Raw genomic sequence first — 18,794 nt, 5'->3', positions numbered from 1 at the left:
AGTTGTAAAAAGTAGGGTCATGGGATAGGGTCAGAAAGGTCAGTATGTTTGATTACTGGTTCCAGAGGAGACATAACAAGCATAAGGTCCATTATAACACAGTGAAGTAGAGGTGGGAGCTAAAAGCAGACATGGACAGTGAGACGGTGTGAGGAGGTCAGGGGTGAAACACTAGATCAGGACAGGTAGAAATGGCAGGGCTGGAAATAGACACAGAGACACATTCTGATCATGGCTCAGACCTGACCTGAGACACCCAAACAGAAGATGCCATAGCAAAGTCCTGTCCAGTAGGCTATATGGGATTTCCTTTCATCAAAATCCTACACATGGAAATGTGTTCAGTGTGTGTGTTTGTGTTTGTGTGTCCAGTGTGTGTGTGTGTGTCAAGTATGTGTGTGTGTGTGTGTCCTGTGTGTGTGTGTCCATTGTGTGTGTGTGTGTCCAGTGTGTGTGTGTGTATGAGTTCAGTGTGTGTGTGTGTCTAGTGTATGTATGTGTGTACAGTGTGTGTGTGTGTTCAGTGTGTGTGTGTGTGTCATGTGTGTGTGTCCAGTGTGTGTGTGTCCAGTTTGTGTGTGTCCAGTATATGTGTGTGTGTGTGTGTGTGTGTGTCCAGCATGTGTGTGTGTCCAGTGTGTGTGTGAATCCAGTGTGTGTATGTGTGTGTCCAGTATGTGTGTGTGTGTGTGTGAGTGTCTAGTGTGTGTGTGTGTGTCCAGTGTGTGTGTGTGTGTGTCCAGTGTGTGTGTGTGTGTCCAGTGTGTGTGTTTGTGTGTGTGTGTGTGTGTTTGTGTGTGTGTGTCCAGTGTACGTGTGTGTGTGTCCAGTATGTGTGTGTGTGTCCAGTGTGTGTCCATTGTGTGTGTGCGTGTCCAGTGTGTGTGTGTCCAGTGTGTGTATGTGTTCAGTGTGTGTGTGTGTATGTGTTCAGTGTGTGTGTGTGTGTCTAGTGTATGTATGTGTGTTCAGTGTGTGTGTGAGTTCAGTGTGTGTGTGTGTGTCCATTGTGTGGGTGTGTGTGTGTTCAGTGTGTGTGTGTGTGTTCAGTGTGTGTGTGTGTGTGTCTAGTGTATGTATGTGTGTTCAGTGTGTGTGTGTGTGTCCAGTGTGTGTGTGTGTTCAGTGTGTGTGTTTCTAGTGTATGTATGTGTGCTCAGTGTGTGTGTGTTTGTGTGTCCAGTGTGTGTGTGTGTGTGTTCAGTGTGTGTCCAGTGTGTGTTAATTGTGTGTGTGTGTGTGTGTGTGTGTGTTTGTCCTGCATGTGTGTGTCCTGTGTGTGTGTGTCCAGTGTGTGTGTGTCCATTGTGTGTGTTTGTCCAGTGTGTGTGTGTGTGTGTGTGTGTGTGTGTGTGCAGTGTGTGTGTGTGTGTGTGTCCAGTGTGTGTGTGTTTGTCGAGTGTGTGTGTGTGTCCAGTGTATGTGTGTGTGTGTGTGTGTCCACTGTGTGTGTGTGTGTGTGTATCCAGTGTGTGTGTGTGTGTGTGTGTGTGTGTGTGTCAGTGTTACCATGGTTATTATTATTATTTACAGGGACACTGAGTCCCCATCATACAAAACATTAAACCCTGGATAGAGGGGCTCAGTGAATGTGGAGTGGAATGTGTTCAGGTGGGTCAGTGTGTCAGAGGAGACTCTGTAGAAGGACAGAGTGCCGGCTGGCCAGTCCAGATACAATCCTACTCTGTGGGGGCTGGAGGAGGGGACGTCTATGGTAGTGGACTTATTACTGTGCCTGGCTCTGTAACTGTTGTCAGAGCAGACCAGACTCCAGGACTTGTCATTGTATCCAAAACAACAGTCATCACCCCTTCCTCTCCTGCTGATTCCTTTATATGCCACTCCTATATCAGCCCCTCTCCCACTCCACTCTACCTCCCAGTAACAGCGCCCAGTCAGACCCTCTCTACACAGCACCTGTCTCCAGACCTCAAATCTCTCTGGGTGATCAGGATACGGCTGCTCCTCTCTCCTACATGTCACCTTTCTGTTCTCCTCAGACAGAGAGAGGCGTCTGTTTACTGTGTTTAGGTCAAGTGTGAGATCACAGACTTTTGATGGATGAAACCAGACACAATATTAGAAATCATCATCATTCACATTAGAATGTTAACTCACTTTTCACAAATTAATTTAATGTAGCTGTTTCTAGGTATCAAAATGAGAAGTTAAGGTAACTTGAGACTTGTTGAATGATCATATGTTATACTGTATGGAAATATAAAACACACTTATTCCCATTAATCACACACACACACACACACACACACACACACACACACATCCTGAATGCATGCATGAATACAAACACACATTTCTAAAGTAACACGAACACACCACACACACACACACACACACATTGTCAAAGCAACTCTTAGTAAACTTTGGTGTCCCTGATTTCTGCTTCTGTAGAACTACATCTGATATTTAATATGACCAAGTAAGTAATGATGGTGGTCTTTGACTTTGACTTCACTTGAATTAAGACTTATTCTTAGTCATATTCTTCACAGCAGTCAACACTCACATTTTCTATGTCCAGGTTTCATTGTGTTCTCTCCACCATGTTCCACACTGTAGCGGTAAGCAGAAGAACAGACAGTCATTGAGGGATACACCTGAACTCACACACACACACACACACACACACACACACACACACACACACACACACACACACACACACACACACACACACACACACACACACATACACACTGTCAGCATATAACAGCATATAACTTTGTCCAAGTGTGTGTCTGTGTTTGTCCAGTGTTTGTCCAATGTGTGTGTGTGTCCAGTGTGTGTGTGTGTGTGTGTGTGTGTGTGTGTGTGTGTGTGTGTGTGTCCAGTGTGTGTGTGTGTGTGTGTGTGTGTGTGTGTGTCTGTGTCCAGTGTGTGTGTGTGTGTGTGTCCAATTTGTGTGTTTGTGTGTGTGTGTTTGTGTGTGTGTGTGTGTGTCCAGTGTATGTGTCTGTGTGTCCAGTATGTGTGCGTGTGTCCAGTGTGTGTGTGTGTCCAGTGTGTGTGTGTGTGTATGTGTTCAGTGTGTGTGTTTCCTTTGTGTGTGTGTGTGTGTGTTTCCTTTGTGTGTGTCTCCAGTGTCTGTGTGAATGTGTGTGTCCATTGTGTGTGTGTGTGTGTGTGTGTGTGTGTGTCCAGTGTGAGTGTGTGTGTGTGTGTCTGTGTGTGTCCAGTGTGTGTGTGTGTGTGTGTGTGTACAGTGTGTGAACAGTGTGTGTGTCCAGTGTATATGTGTGTCCAGTGTGTGTTTGTGTGTCAAGTGTGTCCAGTGTGTGTGTGTGTGTGTGTGTGTGTGTGTGTATACAGTGTGTGTCTGTGTGTGTCCAGTGTATATGTGTGTCCAGTGTGTGTGTGTGTGTGTCAAGTGTGTCCAGTGTGTGTGTGTGTGTGTGTGTGTGTATCCAGTGTGTGTGTGTGTGTGTGTGTGTGTGTCCAGTGTGTGTGTGTTTGTCCAGTGTGTGTGTGTCCAGTGTGTGTGTGTGTCCAGTGTGAGTGTGTGAGTGTCCAGTGTGTGTGTGTGTGTGTCCAGTGTGTGTGTTTGTTTCCTTTTTGTGTGTGTGTCCAGTGTGTGTTTGTGTGTGTGTGTGTGTGTGTGTGTGTGTGTGTGTCCAGTGTGTGTGTGTGTGTTTGTCCAGTGTGTGTGTGTTTGTCCAGTGTTTGTGTGTGTCCAGTGTGTGTTTGTCCAGTATGTGTGTGTCCAGTGTGTGTGTGTTTGTGGGTCCAGTGTGTGTTTGTGTGTCCAGTGTGTGTACTGATACACGTGCACACACACACACACTGGACACACAAACACACTGGACCCACACACACACACACACACACACACACACACACACACACACACACACACACACACACACACACACACTGGACACACACACACACACACACACACACACACACACACACACACACACACACACACACACACACACACACACACACACTGGACACCGAAACACACACATACACACACTGGATACACACACACTGGACACACACACACACACACTTGACCCACACACACACTGGACACACACGCACACACACACACACACACACAGTCTTTATATAACTAAGTCCAAGTTGTGGTCAGAATGTTTGTCTTAACTAGCCTGATAACTCCAACATGTCTGATATGAACATTGACATAAACCCTCTACATACTTGAGTTTCTCCAGTCTGCAGTGTGGATCCTCTTGTCCAGCAGAGAGCAGTCTGACTCCTGAGTCTCCTGGGTGATTGTAGCTCAGGTCCAGCTCTCTCAGGTGTGAGGGGTTTGACTTCAGAGCTGAGACCAGAGAAGCACAGCCTTCCTCTGTAACTAGACAGCCTGACAGCCTGCAAAGAGTCAAATCATATTAAAACCACACTACTATTCTTTGGAGTTGAGTCATTTTCTGTCTGAGTGAGTAGATAACATGTTTCTAAACACTACTAAAGTAATCCTGATGATGCCAAGATTGAGAAATATCATGAATGAATCATGAATAATAATGAGTGAGAAAGTTACAGAGGCTACAACAAAACATGCTAACCTCTCACCATTACCCTCAAATAAAAGGTGACATTATGTACTGTCACCTAATATGAAACATTCTATCTGAAATCCAAAATGCTGTAGCATAGCACCAAATTTTAAAACTGTAAGCTTCACTGTCCAAACACATATGGTGTGGACTATGTGTGCCTGGTAAACACATGTGGATCTGGTGAACAGTTACCACTTGTTGACCAACTACAGGAATACTGACCTCAGAGTCTTCAGTTTACAGTGGGGATTCCCCAGTCCAGCAGAGAGCAGCTTCACTCCTGAATCCTTCAGGTCATTGTTACTCAGGTCCAGCTCTCTCAGGTGTGAGGGGTTTGACTTCAGAGCTGAGACCAGAGAAGCACAGCCTTCCTCTGTGACTCCACAGCCTGACAGCCTGACAGAGAGATCATAATGATTTCACAAACACACTGTTAATTTAACACCAGTAGTGTAGAAGGACTATGGCAGATGCATTTGGTTTATTCTCTTAAACAACATATAGATTCATCTTCCGTCTCCTAGAATTGTATGGTCATATTGTTATACTAATATGAACATCAATGCATTGATTCAGTATGTTTTTCAATATTAATTATATACATATTATAATACGTATATTTCTCTGAACATTTCTTCCTGATGATTAGTACTTAAATGTCATTTTATATACTCACAGAGCAGCTCTGGAGGCTTTGACCACTGGCAGCAGCCTCAGAAGACCTTCCTCTGATCTGGAGAATTTCTTCAGGTCAAACACATCCAGCTCCTTTTCTGAAGTCAGCAACACAAAGACCAGAGCTGACCACTGTGCAGGTGAAAGTTCTTCTTCTGAGAGACTTCCTGATCTCAGGTAGCTTTGGATCTCCTCCACTAGAGAATGGTCATTCAGTTCATTCAGACAGTGGAACAGATTGATGCACCTCTCTGGAGAGGGATTCTCCCTGATCTTCTCCTTGATGTACTTGACTGTTTCTTCATGGCTCTGTGAGCTGCTTCTTGTCTTTGTCAGTAGACCTGGTAAATGCTTCTGATTGGACTCCATTGAGAGGCCCAGAAGGAATCGGAGGAACAGGTCCAGGTTTCCTGTCTCACTTTGTAAGGCTTCATCCACAGCACTCTTGTAGACAGTAACTTTACGCTTGTGTCTGATCCTCACAGAAAAGTTACTGGACGTTGATTGAGGTTTGGCCATTAGATTCTCATTGTTGTTGATGAATGAGAGGAACACATATACAGCAGCCAGAAACTCCTGAATGCTCAGATGCACAAAGCAGTACACCTTGTCCTGGTACAGCCCACATTCCTCTTTAAAGAGCTGTGTGCACAATCCTGAGTACACTGAGGCTTCATTGATATCAATGCCAGCCTCTTTCAGGTCTTCTTCATAGAAAATCAGATTGCCCTTCACAAGCTGTTGAAAGGCCAGTTTTCCCAGTGACAGAATGCTCTCTTTATTCCAGTGTGGACCTGTCTCTTCTTTCCCAAGATACTTTTCATTCTTCTGTTTGGTATGAAACTCCACAAGGTGTGAGTACATCTCAGTCAGAGTCTTGGGCATCTCTTCTCTCTTATGTTTCAGCATGTGTTCAAGGACTATTGCAGAAATCCAACAGAAGACTGGAATGTGGCACATGATGTGGAGGCTCCTTGATGTCTTTATGTGTGAGATGATTCTGCTGGCCAGGTCCTCATCACTGAATCTCTTCCTGAAGTACTCCTCCTTCTGTGGGTCATTGAACCCTCGTACCTCTGTCACCTGGTCAACACACCCTGAAGGGATCTGATTGGCTGCTGCAGGTCGTGTAGTTATCCAGAGGAGAGCAGAGGGAAGCAGATTTCCCTTGATGAGATTTGTCAGCAGAACATCCACTGAGGTTGACTTTGTGACGTCACAGCATATCTTGTTCTTCTGGAAGTCTAGGGGCAGTCGGCACTCATCCAGACCATCAAAGATGAAAATAACTTTGTACTTGTCGTAGTTGGAGATTCTTGATTGTTTGGTTTCCATTGAGAAGTGATTGAGAAGTTCAATGAAAGTGTGTTTTTCCTTTTTCATCAAATTCAGCTCCCGAAAAGGGAATGAAAATACAAATTGGACATCCTGATTTGCTTTTCCTTCAGCCCAGTCCAGAATGAACTTCTGCACAGAGACTGTTTTTCCAATGCCAGCGACTCCCTTTGTCAACACAGTTCTGATAGGTTTGTCTTGTCCAGTTAAGGGTTTGAAGATGTCGTTACATTTGATTGCAGTCTCTGGTCTTGCTTGTTTCCTGGTTGTTGTCTCAATCTGTCTCAGCTCATGTTCATTATTGACCTCTCCTTTTCCACCCTCTGTGATGTAGAGCTCTGTGTAGATCTTATTGAGAAGTGTTGGGTTTCCTTGTTTAGCGATCCCCTCAAATACACATTGAAACTTCTTCTTTAGATTAGATTTGAGTTCACGTTGGCAAATCACAGCAAGCTCATCTGAATGAAGAAATAACACAGAGGATATTAATATTACATCTGTTTTAATGGCTACAGTATTGTAGGACTGTTATAAAGTTTTAAATAAAAGTAATCTATTCTCTTAACTGACTGTATAAATGTGTAAATGTTTTCATAATGACTGATTATATTATTATTATTCGGTGTTACTGATGGTATCTTTAATGTTGTCTATCTCTATCTTCCTCACTCCTCTTCTCTCTGTCTAAATTAATCACTTGATGAGGTCACTAGGTGTTGTGTTAAGGCTGCTACAATATCATTGAGTTACACAGCTACTTTAGCTGTACTTTAGCTACAGCTTTTAAATGTTCTAAAACAGCATTCAACATGAGGCAGACAGCTCTACTTTTCTCCAGTGTGTCAGCAAGCTCCTTCTGGTTCATTTTCCTCAGGACGTGCAGTGTGATCTTCAGAGCCCCCTCTCTGGCACTGCTCTCCTGCTTCTCATCTTCAGCATCCACCACTTCCTTATCCTGCTTCTGACTCTCAAAGCCTTCTTGGAGTTCTGGACTAAGAATCCTCTTGAACATCTTCAGCTCGTTCTTCACAAATGTCATAATATTCTCTTCAAGTAACTGAAATAAATCAAGTAAATAAGTTAAGCAAGAGACTAAATGCTTTCTCATTAACACATTAATTAATGATTGACAGATTAACTTTACACACACACACACACACACTCACTCACACACTCACACACACACACACACACACAGGGAGGGATTGTTGTGTTTGTTTAATAATGTTTCAGGACTATGAAAATGGAAAAAAGGATTAGCCTATGTATTATGAAAACAAGCAAAAGAAATGGTAAAATGGGAGAGGAGAAATGACTAGAGACAGTGTTGTTTAACTCACTGACCATGACCCATGAGTTCTTCTTACCTTTGTTCAGTAGAAAAGTCTCCCTCTCTAAACCGTATAGGTTGAACCATAGACTTGTCACTCTTCATGGACACACAGCTGGGTACAGGGGAGGCTGGTCTCTCCTGCTTGATTGGACTTCAACACAACAGAGACAAACATTATTTCTCTCATTGTTTAAATCGCTTGATGGTTTATTTCAGAGAGACAAATAATGTAGTTTTCTTTGCCAAATTATATATATATATATCTGTCTCACTCTCAGAGAAATAAGTAGTACTACTAGGTTTTACACAGTAATAATATATCTGCCTCACTCTCAGAGAAATAAGTAGTACTGCTAGGTTTTACACAGTAAATATATATATCTGCCTCACTCTCTGAGAAATAAGTAGTACTGCTAGGTTTTACACAGTCAAATGTAACAAATAACTACATTTTTAATAAAAATCTGTACAAATGTACAAAATTCAATACAGTAATATGAGATCTGTACGTAAAACATTTACATTTTCGTCATTTAGCAGATGTTCTTATCCAGGGTCTCACAAAAGCATCTTAAGGCTAAGTTCATCATTAGAATCTATCTAGTTTATTGATAGAACCTTCGTAGGAGCATTGTTAAATCTCTGAGCTGTTTCCCAAAACCATCGTTATTAACGTTGCACTTTAAAACGCTCATATTCTAACACCTGCCTCAGACCACTTGTAGAACAGCCAAGTGCGTCGTTAGATGCTTTTTTGCCCTCCCGCATCACTTTATACACAGAAGATCTCCGCTAAACATAGAATCACAAGGTTTATCCGTCTCTTTGTGACCGCAGATAAATTCAGAACAAAGTTGAGTACAAATTCAAAGTTGCCAATGTCTTTGCAATTGATGCAAACAAGGGAAGTACACACATTTGGTTCAAATGAAAACCAAGATGATTGCATTAAAATATAAACAGTAGGCTATAGGCCTATTTCAATCATATTGAAATATATTAAATGTTAAATGCTACTTGTAGGCTACTGTCTGTAATATGTTTTTTTTATTTTTTTATTTCACCTTTATTTAACCAGGTAAGCCAGTTGAGAACAGGTTCTCATTTACAACTGCGACCTGGCCAACATAAAGCAAAGTAGTGCAATAAAAACAACACAGAGTTACATATGGGGTAAAAAACATAAAGTCAGAAATACAACAGGAAATATATATACAGTGTGTGCAAATGTAGCAAGTTATGGAGGTAAGGCAATAAATAGGCTATAGTGCAGAATAATTACAATAGTATTAACACTGGAATGCTAGATGTGCAAGAGATTATGTGCAAATAGAGATACTGGGGTGCAAAAGAGCAAAATAAATAACAATATAGGGATGAGGTAGTTGGGTGGGCTAATTTCAGATGGGCTGTGTACAGGTGCAGTGATCGGTAAGGTGCTCTGACAACTGATGCTTAAAGTTATTGAGGGAGATAAGAGTCTCCAGCTTCAGAGATTTTTGCAATTCGTTCCAGTCATTGGCAGCAGAGAACTGGAAGGAATGGCGGCCAAAGGAGGTGTTGGCTTTGGGAATGACCAGTGAGATATACCTGCTGGAGCGCAGACTACGGGTGGGTGCTGCTATGGTGACCAATGAGCTAAGATAAGGCGGGGATTTGCCTAGCAGTGATTTATAGATGGCCTGGAGCCAGTGGGTTTGACGACGAACATGTAGTGAGGACCAGCCAACAAGAGCGTACAGGTCACAGTGGTGGGTAGTGTATGGGGCTTTGGAGATAAAACGGATGGCACTGTGATAGACTACATCCAATTTGCTGAGTAGAGTGTTGGAGGCTATTTTGTAAATTACATCGCCGAAGTCAAGGATCGGTAGGATAGTCAGTTTTACGAGGGCATGTTTGGCAGCATGAGTGAAGGAGGCTTTATTGCGAAATAGGAAGCCGATTCTAGATTTAACTTTGGATTGGAGATTCTTTATGTGAGTCTGGAAGTTGAGTTTACAGTCTAACCAGACACCTAGGTATTTGTAGTTGTCCACATACTCTAGGTCAGACCCGTCGAGAGTGGTGATTCTAGTCGGGTGGGCGGGTGCCAGCAGCGTTCGATTGAAAAGCATGCATTTAGTTTTACTAGTGTTTAAGAGCAGTTGGAGGCTACTGAAGGATTGTTGTATGGCATTGAAGCTCGTTTGGAGGTTTGTTAACACAGTGTCCAATGAAGGGCCAGATGTATACAAAATGGTGTCGTCTGCGTAGAGGTGGATCTGAGAGTCACCAGCAGCAAGAGCGACATCATTGATATACACGGAGAAAAGTGTCGGCCCAAGAATTGAACCCTGTGGCACCCCCATAGAGACTGCCATAGGTCCAGACAACAGGCCCTCCGATTTGACACACTGAACTCTATCTGAGAAGTAGTTGGTGAACCAGGTGAGGCAGTCATTTGAGAAACCAAGGCTATTTAGTCTGCCAATAAGAATGTGGTGGTTGACAGAGTCGAAAGCCTTGGCCAGGTCGATGAAGACGGCTGCACAGTACTGTCTATTATCAATCGCGGTTATAATATCGTTTAGGACCTTGAGCGTGGCTGAAGTGCACCCGTGACCAGCTCGGAAACCGGATTGCATAGCGGAGAAGGTACGGTGGTATTCGAAATGGTCGATGATCTGTTTGTTAACTTGGCTTTCGAATACTTTCGAAAGACAGGGCAGGATGGATATAGGTCTGTAGCAGTTTGGATCTAGAGTGTCACCCCCTTTGAAGAGGGGGATGACCGCGGCAGCTTTCCAATCTCTGGGGATCTCAGACGTTATGAATGAGAGGTTGAACAGACTAGTAATAGGGGTAGCGACAATTTCGGCGGCTAGTTTTAGAAAGAAATGGTCCAGATTGTCTAGCCCAGCTGATTTGTAGGGGTCCAGATTTTGCAGCGCTTTCAAAACATCAGCTGTCTGAATTTGTGTGAAGGAGAAGCGGGGGGGGGCATGGGCAAGTTGCAGCAGAGGGTGCAGAGTTGGTGGCCGGGTTAGTGGTAGCCAGATGGAAAGAATGGCCAGCTGTAGCAAAATGCTTGTTGAAATTCTCGATTATTGTAGATTTATCGGTGGTGATAGTGTTTCCTAGCCTCAGTGCAGTGGGCAGCTGGGAGGAAGTGCTCTTATTCTCCATGGACTTTACAGTGTCCCAAAACTTTTTGAAGTTAGTGCTACAGGATGCAAATTTCTGTTTGAAAAAGTTAGCCTTTGCTTTCCTGACTGCTTGTGTGTATTGGTTCCTAACTTCCCTGAAAAGTTGCATATCGCGGGGGCTATTTGATGCTAATGCTGTACGCCACAGGATGTTTTTGTGCTGGTCAAGGGCAGTCAAGTCTGAGGAGCACCAGGGGCTATATCGGTTCTTAGTTCTGTATTTTTTGAATGGGGCATGTTTATTTAAGATTGAGAGGAAATTACTTTTAAGGAACAACCAGGCATCCTCTACTGACGGAATGAGATATATATCCATCCAGGATACCTGGGCCAGGTCAATTAGGAAGGCCTCCTCGCTAAAGTGTTTTAGGGAGCGTTTGACAGTGATGAGGGGTGGTCGTTTGACCGCGGACCCGTTACGGACGCAGGCAATAAGGCAGTGATCGCTGAGATCCTGGTTGAAGACAGCTGAGGTGTATTTAGAGGGTATGTTAGTCAGGATGATATCTATGAGGGTACCCATGTTTACGGATTTAGGGTTGTACCTGGTAGGTTCGTTGATAATTTGCGTGAGGTTGAGGGCATCTAGCTTGGATTGTAGGATGGCTGGGGTATTAAGCATATCCCAATTTAGGTCACCAAGCAGTACAAACTCTGAGGATAAATGGGGGGCAATCAATTCACATATGGTGTCCAGGGCACAGCTGGGGGCTGAGGGGGGTCTGTAGCAAGCGGCAACAGTGAGAGACTTATTTCTGGAAAGGTGGATTTTTAGAAGTAGAAGCTCAAACTGTTTGGGCACAGACCTGGATAGTATGATAGAGCTCTGCAGGCTATCTCTACAGTAGATTGCAACTCCACCCCCTTTGGCAGTTCTATCTAGACGGAAAATGTTATAGTTGGGGATGGAAATTTCAGAATTTTTGGTGGCCTTCCTGAGCCAGGATTCAGACACTGCTAGAACATCAGGGTTGGCAGAGTGTGCTAACGCAGTGAATAACTCAAACTTAGGAAGTAGACTTCTGATATTTATGTGCAAGAAACCAAGACTTTTGCGATTACAGAAGTCATCAAATGATAGCGCCTGGGGAGTAGGAGTGATACTGAGGGCTGCAGGGCCTGGGTTAGCCTCTACATCACCAGAGGAACAGAGGAGGACTAGAATAAGGATACGGCTAAATGCTTTAAGAACTGGTCTTCTAGTGCGTTGGGTACATAGAATAAAGGGGGCAGATTTCCGGGTGTTATAGAAAAGATTCAGGGCATTATGTACAGACAAGGATATGGAAGGATATGAGTAAAGTGGAGGTAAACCTAAGCGTTGGGTAACAATGAAAGAGATAGCATCGCTGGAGGCATCAATTGAGTCGGTCTCCGTGTGTATTGGGGGAGGGGCAAAGGAGCTATCTAAGGCAGGTTTAGCTAGGCTGGGGGGCCTAACATGTGAACAATGATGTGCCAAATCTGTGATTTAGTGCATTTTTATTGTGTAAGCATTAGAATAAACTACCTCAATTTTTGCAGCCGTAGGTAGTCATATCTTTCTAGAAGCTGATCCGTGGTCAGTATTGCGAAATTATTCTAATGTTATGGAATGATTTTAATGGAGAAAGCTGATCCGAGAGCAGCGCTCCCCTTCTTTCGATCCTATCAGTATCGATACATGCTCCACCGGACGTGATACCTTGCTACTCATCCAGTTTCTGCTGGTCGGCCTGCCAATCTGGAACTCTGACCTGTTCACCGGACGTGTGACCTTGTCCCGAACCTGCTGTTTCGACCCTCTCTCTCTCTCTCTCTCCCTCTCCTTCTCTCTCCCTACCACACCTGCTGTCTCGACCTCTGAATGCTCGGCTATGAAAAGCCAAATGACATTTACTCCTGAGGTGCTGACCTGTTGCACCCTCTATAACCACAGTGATTATTATTTGACCCTGCTGGTCATCTATGAACATTTGAAAATCTTGAAGAACGATCTGTACTTAATGGCCATATCCTCTTATAATCTCCCCCCAGCACAGCCAGAAGAGGACTGGCCACCCCTCAGAGCCTGGTTCCTCTCTAGGTTTCTTCCTAGGTTCCTGCCTTTCTAGGGAGTTTTTCCTAGCCACCGTGCTTCTACATCTGAATTGCTTTCTCTTTGGGGTTTTAGACTGGGTTTCTATATAAGCACTTTGTGACAACTGCTGATGTAAAAAAATATATAATTGTGGTACGCATATGAAGTAGACCAGGCCAGGGTTTAGGGTTTGAGAAGTCAATGAGAGATAAAAATCACTTCCTTAGTTGTTCATTTTGAAAATGTTCTGTCTTAAGTAGTTTAACAAACTGACACATTTTCATGTTGGTCAAAAACAACTTTATATTGAAGGAGTGCCTTTGATTTGACGGCCTGCACCTGTGCAGTTCGGCACAAGACGACCATTAGACCCAATGACGTATTTCTGAGCATGAGCTTCAAATCAAATCAAATTGTATTTCTCACATGCGCCGAATACAACAGTGGTACACTTTACCGTGAAATGCTTACTTACGAGCCCTTTCCCAACAATGCAGAGTTAAAAAGTCACAACATTTCGCAAAATAAAGAAATTGAAATAGTAACATAATAAAAAAATAATAATGAGGCTATAAGGTAAACTGAGTCAATGTGCAGGGGTACCAGGTAGTTGAGGTAATAACTAGACAATATATAAGGAGTACCAGTACTGAGTCAATGTGCAGGGGTACCAGGAAGTTGAGGTAATAACTAGACTATATATAAGGAGTACCAGTACTGAGTCGATGTGCAGGGGTACCAGGAAGTTGAGGTCATAACTAGACTATATCCAAGGAGTACCAGTACTTAGTCAATGTGCAGGGGTACCAGGAAGTTGAGGTAATAACTAGACTATATACAAGGAGTACCATTACTGAGTCAATGTGCAGGGTACCAGGTAGTTGAGGTAATAACTAGACTATATACAAGGAGTACCAGTACTGAGTCAATGTGTAGGCGTACCAGGTAGTTGAGGTAATAACTAGACTATATACAAGGAGTACCAGTACTGAGTCAATGTGCAGGGTACCAGGTAGTTGAGGTAATAACTAGACTATATACAAGGAGTACCAGTACTGAGTCAATGTGCAGGGGTACCAGGTAGTTGAGGTAATAACTAGACTATATACAAGGACTACCAGTACCGAGTCAACGTGCAGGGGAACCAGGTAGTTGAGGTAATAACTAGACTATATACAAGGAGTACCAGTACTGAGTCAATGTGCAGGGGTACCAGGTAGTTGAGTTAATAACTAGACTATATACAAGGAGTACCAGTACTGAGTCAATGTGCAGGGGTACCAGGTAGTTGAGGTAATAACTAGACTATATACAAGGAGTACCAGTACTGAGTCAATGTGCAGGGGTACCAGGTAGTTGAGGTAATAACTAGACTATATACAAGGAGTACCAGTACTGAGTCAATGTCCAGGGGTACCAGGTAGTTGAGGTAATATGTACATGTAGGTAGGGGTAAAAGTGACTAGGCAATCAGGATAGAGATTAAATCTCCTCATCCAGGGAGTGCACACACACACACACACACACACACACACACACACACACACACACACAAACACACACACACACACACACACACACACACACACAGGGAGGGAATGTTGTGTTTGTTTAATATTGTTTCAGGACTATGAAAATTGAAAAAAGGATTAGCCTATGGATTATGAAAACAACAAAAATAAATGGGAAAATGGGAGAGGAGAAATGACCATGACCCATGAGTTCTTCTTACCTTTGTTCAATAGAAAAGTCTCCCTCTCTGAAGTACATAGGATGACTCATTGACCGGTCACTCTTCATGGACACACAGCTGGGTACAGGTGAGGCTGGTCTCTCCTGCTTGATTGGACTTCAACACAACAGAGACAAACATTACATCTCTCATCTACTCTGAGCTCAGATGGTGAAACAGAGGAAGAGTTTCATTCCAAAACGCTATATATCCATTTTCAGAAATGTTGGTAAATTAGCTTATATTGTTTAAAGACATTATGAAAGAGATTGGTGTGTTTTTTCAGTAGCTAATCATGGCATGGGGTTGTTCAATGACAGACATGTATTTGTTTAAAATCTATCACTTGATAGTTTCACTTCAGAGAGACAAATAATCATGTTTTTTTTTGCAAAATGCTATATATCTGCCTCACTCACAGAGAAATAAGTAGTACTGCTAGGTTTTACACAGTAATAATATATATCTGCCTCATTCACAGAGAAATAAGTAGTACTACTAGGTTGACACAGTAATAATATATATCTACCTCACTCTCAGAGAAATAAGTAGTACTGCTAGGTTTTACACAGTAATAATAATCAAAAAGAACGCTCAATCGAGGTGTTACTTTGGCAGATAATGTACGTATCTAAATAAATCGTTTTTAAAATTATATATATATAGTGTACTAAATGTATGTTGTTTTTGGTTTATATAAATTGTTATTTTATGGTTGTAAGTGGTAAAATGAACTAGAAAATGACATATTTTGAAATTCTGAGTAATTATTACTTTAGTAAGGATATACTTTATTCAGTACTACTGCAGTTGCTAAATAATTCCAATAGATGGCAGCGTAAGACCATGAATGACATTTCAGAAGCTCAGTTTAGTTTTCTCCCTGGATACACCACCACTCCCCTCACAGGAAAACTCCTGCACATGCTTTTTACTGTCCCTTTCCACACTGCTAACGCAAGAGGAACGACTGAAAAAGCATTTAACAGATTACTGTGAAATAATATAATGATGATTCATGTTTATTATTAGCTGCTTCTATGCTCATGTTTTGAAATTATACTTCATTACTATAACGATTATCAATAAGCCTGAACATTAATTTAGTCACCTCTGGTCAAGAAAAACGTATTTTCCTAGTACATTCATTGTCAGATTCATCAACCAGCAGCGAGCACTCTGCCTTCTAGCACAAGCAAGGGGGATGTTGATGTACATTTGCTAACCGCGAGGGTTGCATGATGTAATTTATTTGCGGGCTGGAAGACGCACTCTTGTCTTTTCAATTCTGAGGTTGTTTAATCGCAATATTAGATATAAAAAAATGCATGTATACTAGGGTTGAGGTTGGAGCATCTGACTAGTGATTATTTACGCGGGGTTCAACACCTGCTATAGTCACTATTTAATTGCTCTTCCAAAAGCATCACAGGCCTAATACGAGATATATAGCTAACTAAAGTAATGAGTGACCATTTCAGAAAATCATGGGACATATAGTATTTGGTTGCATGCTATTTTATGTCAATCATATTGCTGCTTGTAGCCTATAATTTATGCTTCGTGGTCTTATGCTGCCATCTATTGGAAATATTCAGCTATTAAAAGTTATTAATTCACGTACAGACATTGGTGAGGCAGCTGAGAAATAAAGTGTATTAGATCAGTCTCAATCCTGCCCCACGCCAATTGCTGTACTTTCACACAGAGGTTACTAGGTCACCCAATTCAAACCACATTTGAAAAATAAAACAAATGTATCTTATTTATCAAGTGTTCTGTCTTGCAATTATACATATAATAAAATAACAACAAAATAATCAAAACGCTATTTAATACTATAATTGTATTTACTAAGATAATATTATTACTAAAATAGTTTCTAAAAGTGTTTTAGGCTACCCTACCCTAGAATTAGGGGTTAGGGTTACGGTTAAAATAGGTTATAAGTAGGGTAAGAGTTTCTGTATAGCACTTTGTGACATCTGCTGGTGTAAAAAGAGCTTTATAAATACATTTGATTGATTGTTAGGTTTAAGCTTTATATGGCAAAAAACAGTAAGGATTTATGGCACTCTCTCTCCTCCTTGTGGCCGTATGTGGGTACTACATAACTCATTCATGACACTTGCTAGGCTCATAATCTGAGGTAGCAACTGCGTCAGATCTACAAATCCATTAGCTAGACCACCCGATTAGACAACAATCACCCCATTATATCCATTTGGTTTGCAACTCAGTGAACCTGCGCAGCATTCGCTCAATTTGATGCCTACTAAGGAAGAGTTCGATGCATATCAAATTACCCAGCAGCCACTTAGAAACAACAAGTCATCAAAAAAATGTTTATTTCTTAATTTAAAAATTTATTCTGGCTGTTTAAATCGGCCACATCTTGAAAAAGAGGACAGGGACATTCGTTTTGTTTAGATTGTACACTTTTTTCTTAAAACAAATATTGTTAACCATGACCAGAAAATGTTGAATGTTTGATGGCTATCCGCCAGCCATCGCCTCTTAAACTGCGTCTCACCTCACTATTGGTGACCACAACATGTACTCAGGTGAACAGTGTGCGCGCTCACCAAGTAGCCGTAACCTTGTTAATAATAAGTTACCTGAGGTAAACCTACAGGGTTAACGCAGGCAGGTCTCATTGATAACAATAGTGAAGCTGGCGTTGTGACGCAGAACAATGGACTGGGAATAGAACGTTCTGAAGGCGAGTCGGTGTCACGGAGCTCAATAGAACTAATAGGAGTTGGTAGGGTGAAAAATGCCCAAACATAAGGCCTGTTTTTTTGCGATTACTTCATAACCAGGGACAGAAGGTAATATTATGAAACTGGGCTCCATGGCGGATGCAATGAACTAATTTTATCAGAAATAAACGTTGTAAAAAATGTAACTTGAGGCGCCCCGAAAATAATATTCAAAAAGTTCAGTCCTTGGACACAGAGGGGTTAAACACTAAAGTTACCGTCCATTTAGTGAAGAGAGGAGAACCGGACAGAGGCCAACATCCATCAACGAGAGAGGGAGAAGCCCTCCACGGGATTTAACAGGTGGAAGAAACAACCCGGGAGCTCCATCGGTCCACAAGAAATGCAGGCAGCCGGTGATGATGTAGTGGTAGCTTGGATAACTAGGATGCTGCTGGTAGAGTAGCTAGCTTAGCTAGCTGTACCGACTAGCTTGGCTAGCTAGCAGGTTGTTCGTCTGTCCCTCGAGGATGATGACGAACCCGGTGAACCACACAAGATGAAACAAGGATAGCGAGTGAAAAGTTTCTGGCTACACTCATACTGTCACTGACCATTACGCAAAAAAGCTAATTGAACAATAAACTTCAGTGTCTCAACACTGTATCGAACTCCATCGTTGTTCCCCAAGATCACCTCAGACCACTCTGCGCGTAACTGGACAATATGCTTGGCGCCAAACCGTACATTGACGCGGGCAGTTCTGTACGGGGACGCGGGCAGTTCTGGACGTGGACGCGGACATTTCCAGAACGCGGACATGAGCAGTGCAACACAATACATTTACATTTGAGTTTTAATCACTTAGCAGAAGCTCTTATCCAGAGCGACTTACAGTTAGTGAGTGCATACATAACCCAGTCTTTATACTGGCTTACATTAGTAATATTCATTTATTTATTTTTATATGTAAAACAAACATTCAACGTTTTTTTATAACAATATTTTGAGATCTGGGCCCATATCCACAAAGTGTCTCAGAGTAGAAAATTGGTCGTATAAGTGCTGAGAATAAAGACATTTTACACTTATGGGTATAAATTAAAGCTATGCATGAAGCCTCTAGTCCCACCTAGTCGGCAGATATTTAGGACACCTCATGAGCTGTCCTAACCAGTTAAGAGTTAACAGCAGGTGTCTTGATAATACTATAG

General features: G+C 42.4%; 1 protein-coding gene and 1 pseudogene across 2 annotated transcripts in view; one reads left to right on the top strand and one right to left on the bottom strand.

Moving 5' to 3' along the window:
- The window catches only part of LOC311140884 (NLR family CARD domain-containing protein 3-like), a 475,271-nt pseudogene that overhangs the window by 258,603 nt on the left and 197,874 nt on the right, over positions 1 to 18,794 (top strand). The window lies entirely within an intron of this gene.
- On the bottom strand, positions 1,172 to 18,385 carry LOC311099171 (NLR family CARD domain-containing protein 3-like; the record flags this gene model as incomplete). The annotated part of the gene is made up of 5 exons (XM_084139851.1): positions 1,172 to 2,040; positions 4,233 to 4,365; positions 4,779 to 4,952; positions 5,233 to 7,091; positions 18,350 to 18,385. The coding sequence occupies 5 exons, from the start codon at positions 18,383 to 18,385 to the stop codon at positions 1,528 to 1,530; spliced, it is 2,715 nt and encodes a 904-aa protein (XP_083995977.1). The 3' UTR covers positions 1,172 to 1,527.

Source organism: Coregonus lavaretus, assembly GCF_964263955.1.
Source record: "Coregonus lavaretus genome assembly, chromosome: 2".
In the NCBI taxonomy this organism is placed as follows: Eukaryota; Metazoa; Chordata; class Actinopteri; order Salmoniformes; family Salmonidae; genus Coregonus; species Coregonus lavaretus.
This window is presented reverse-complemented; position numbering and strand designations above follow the sequence as displayed.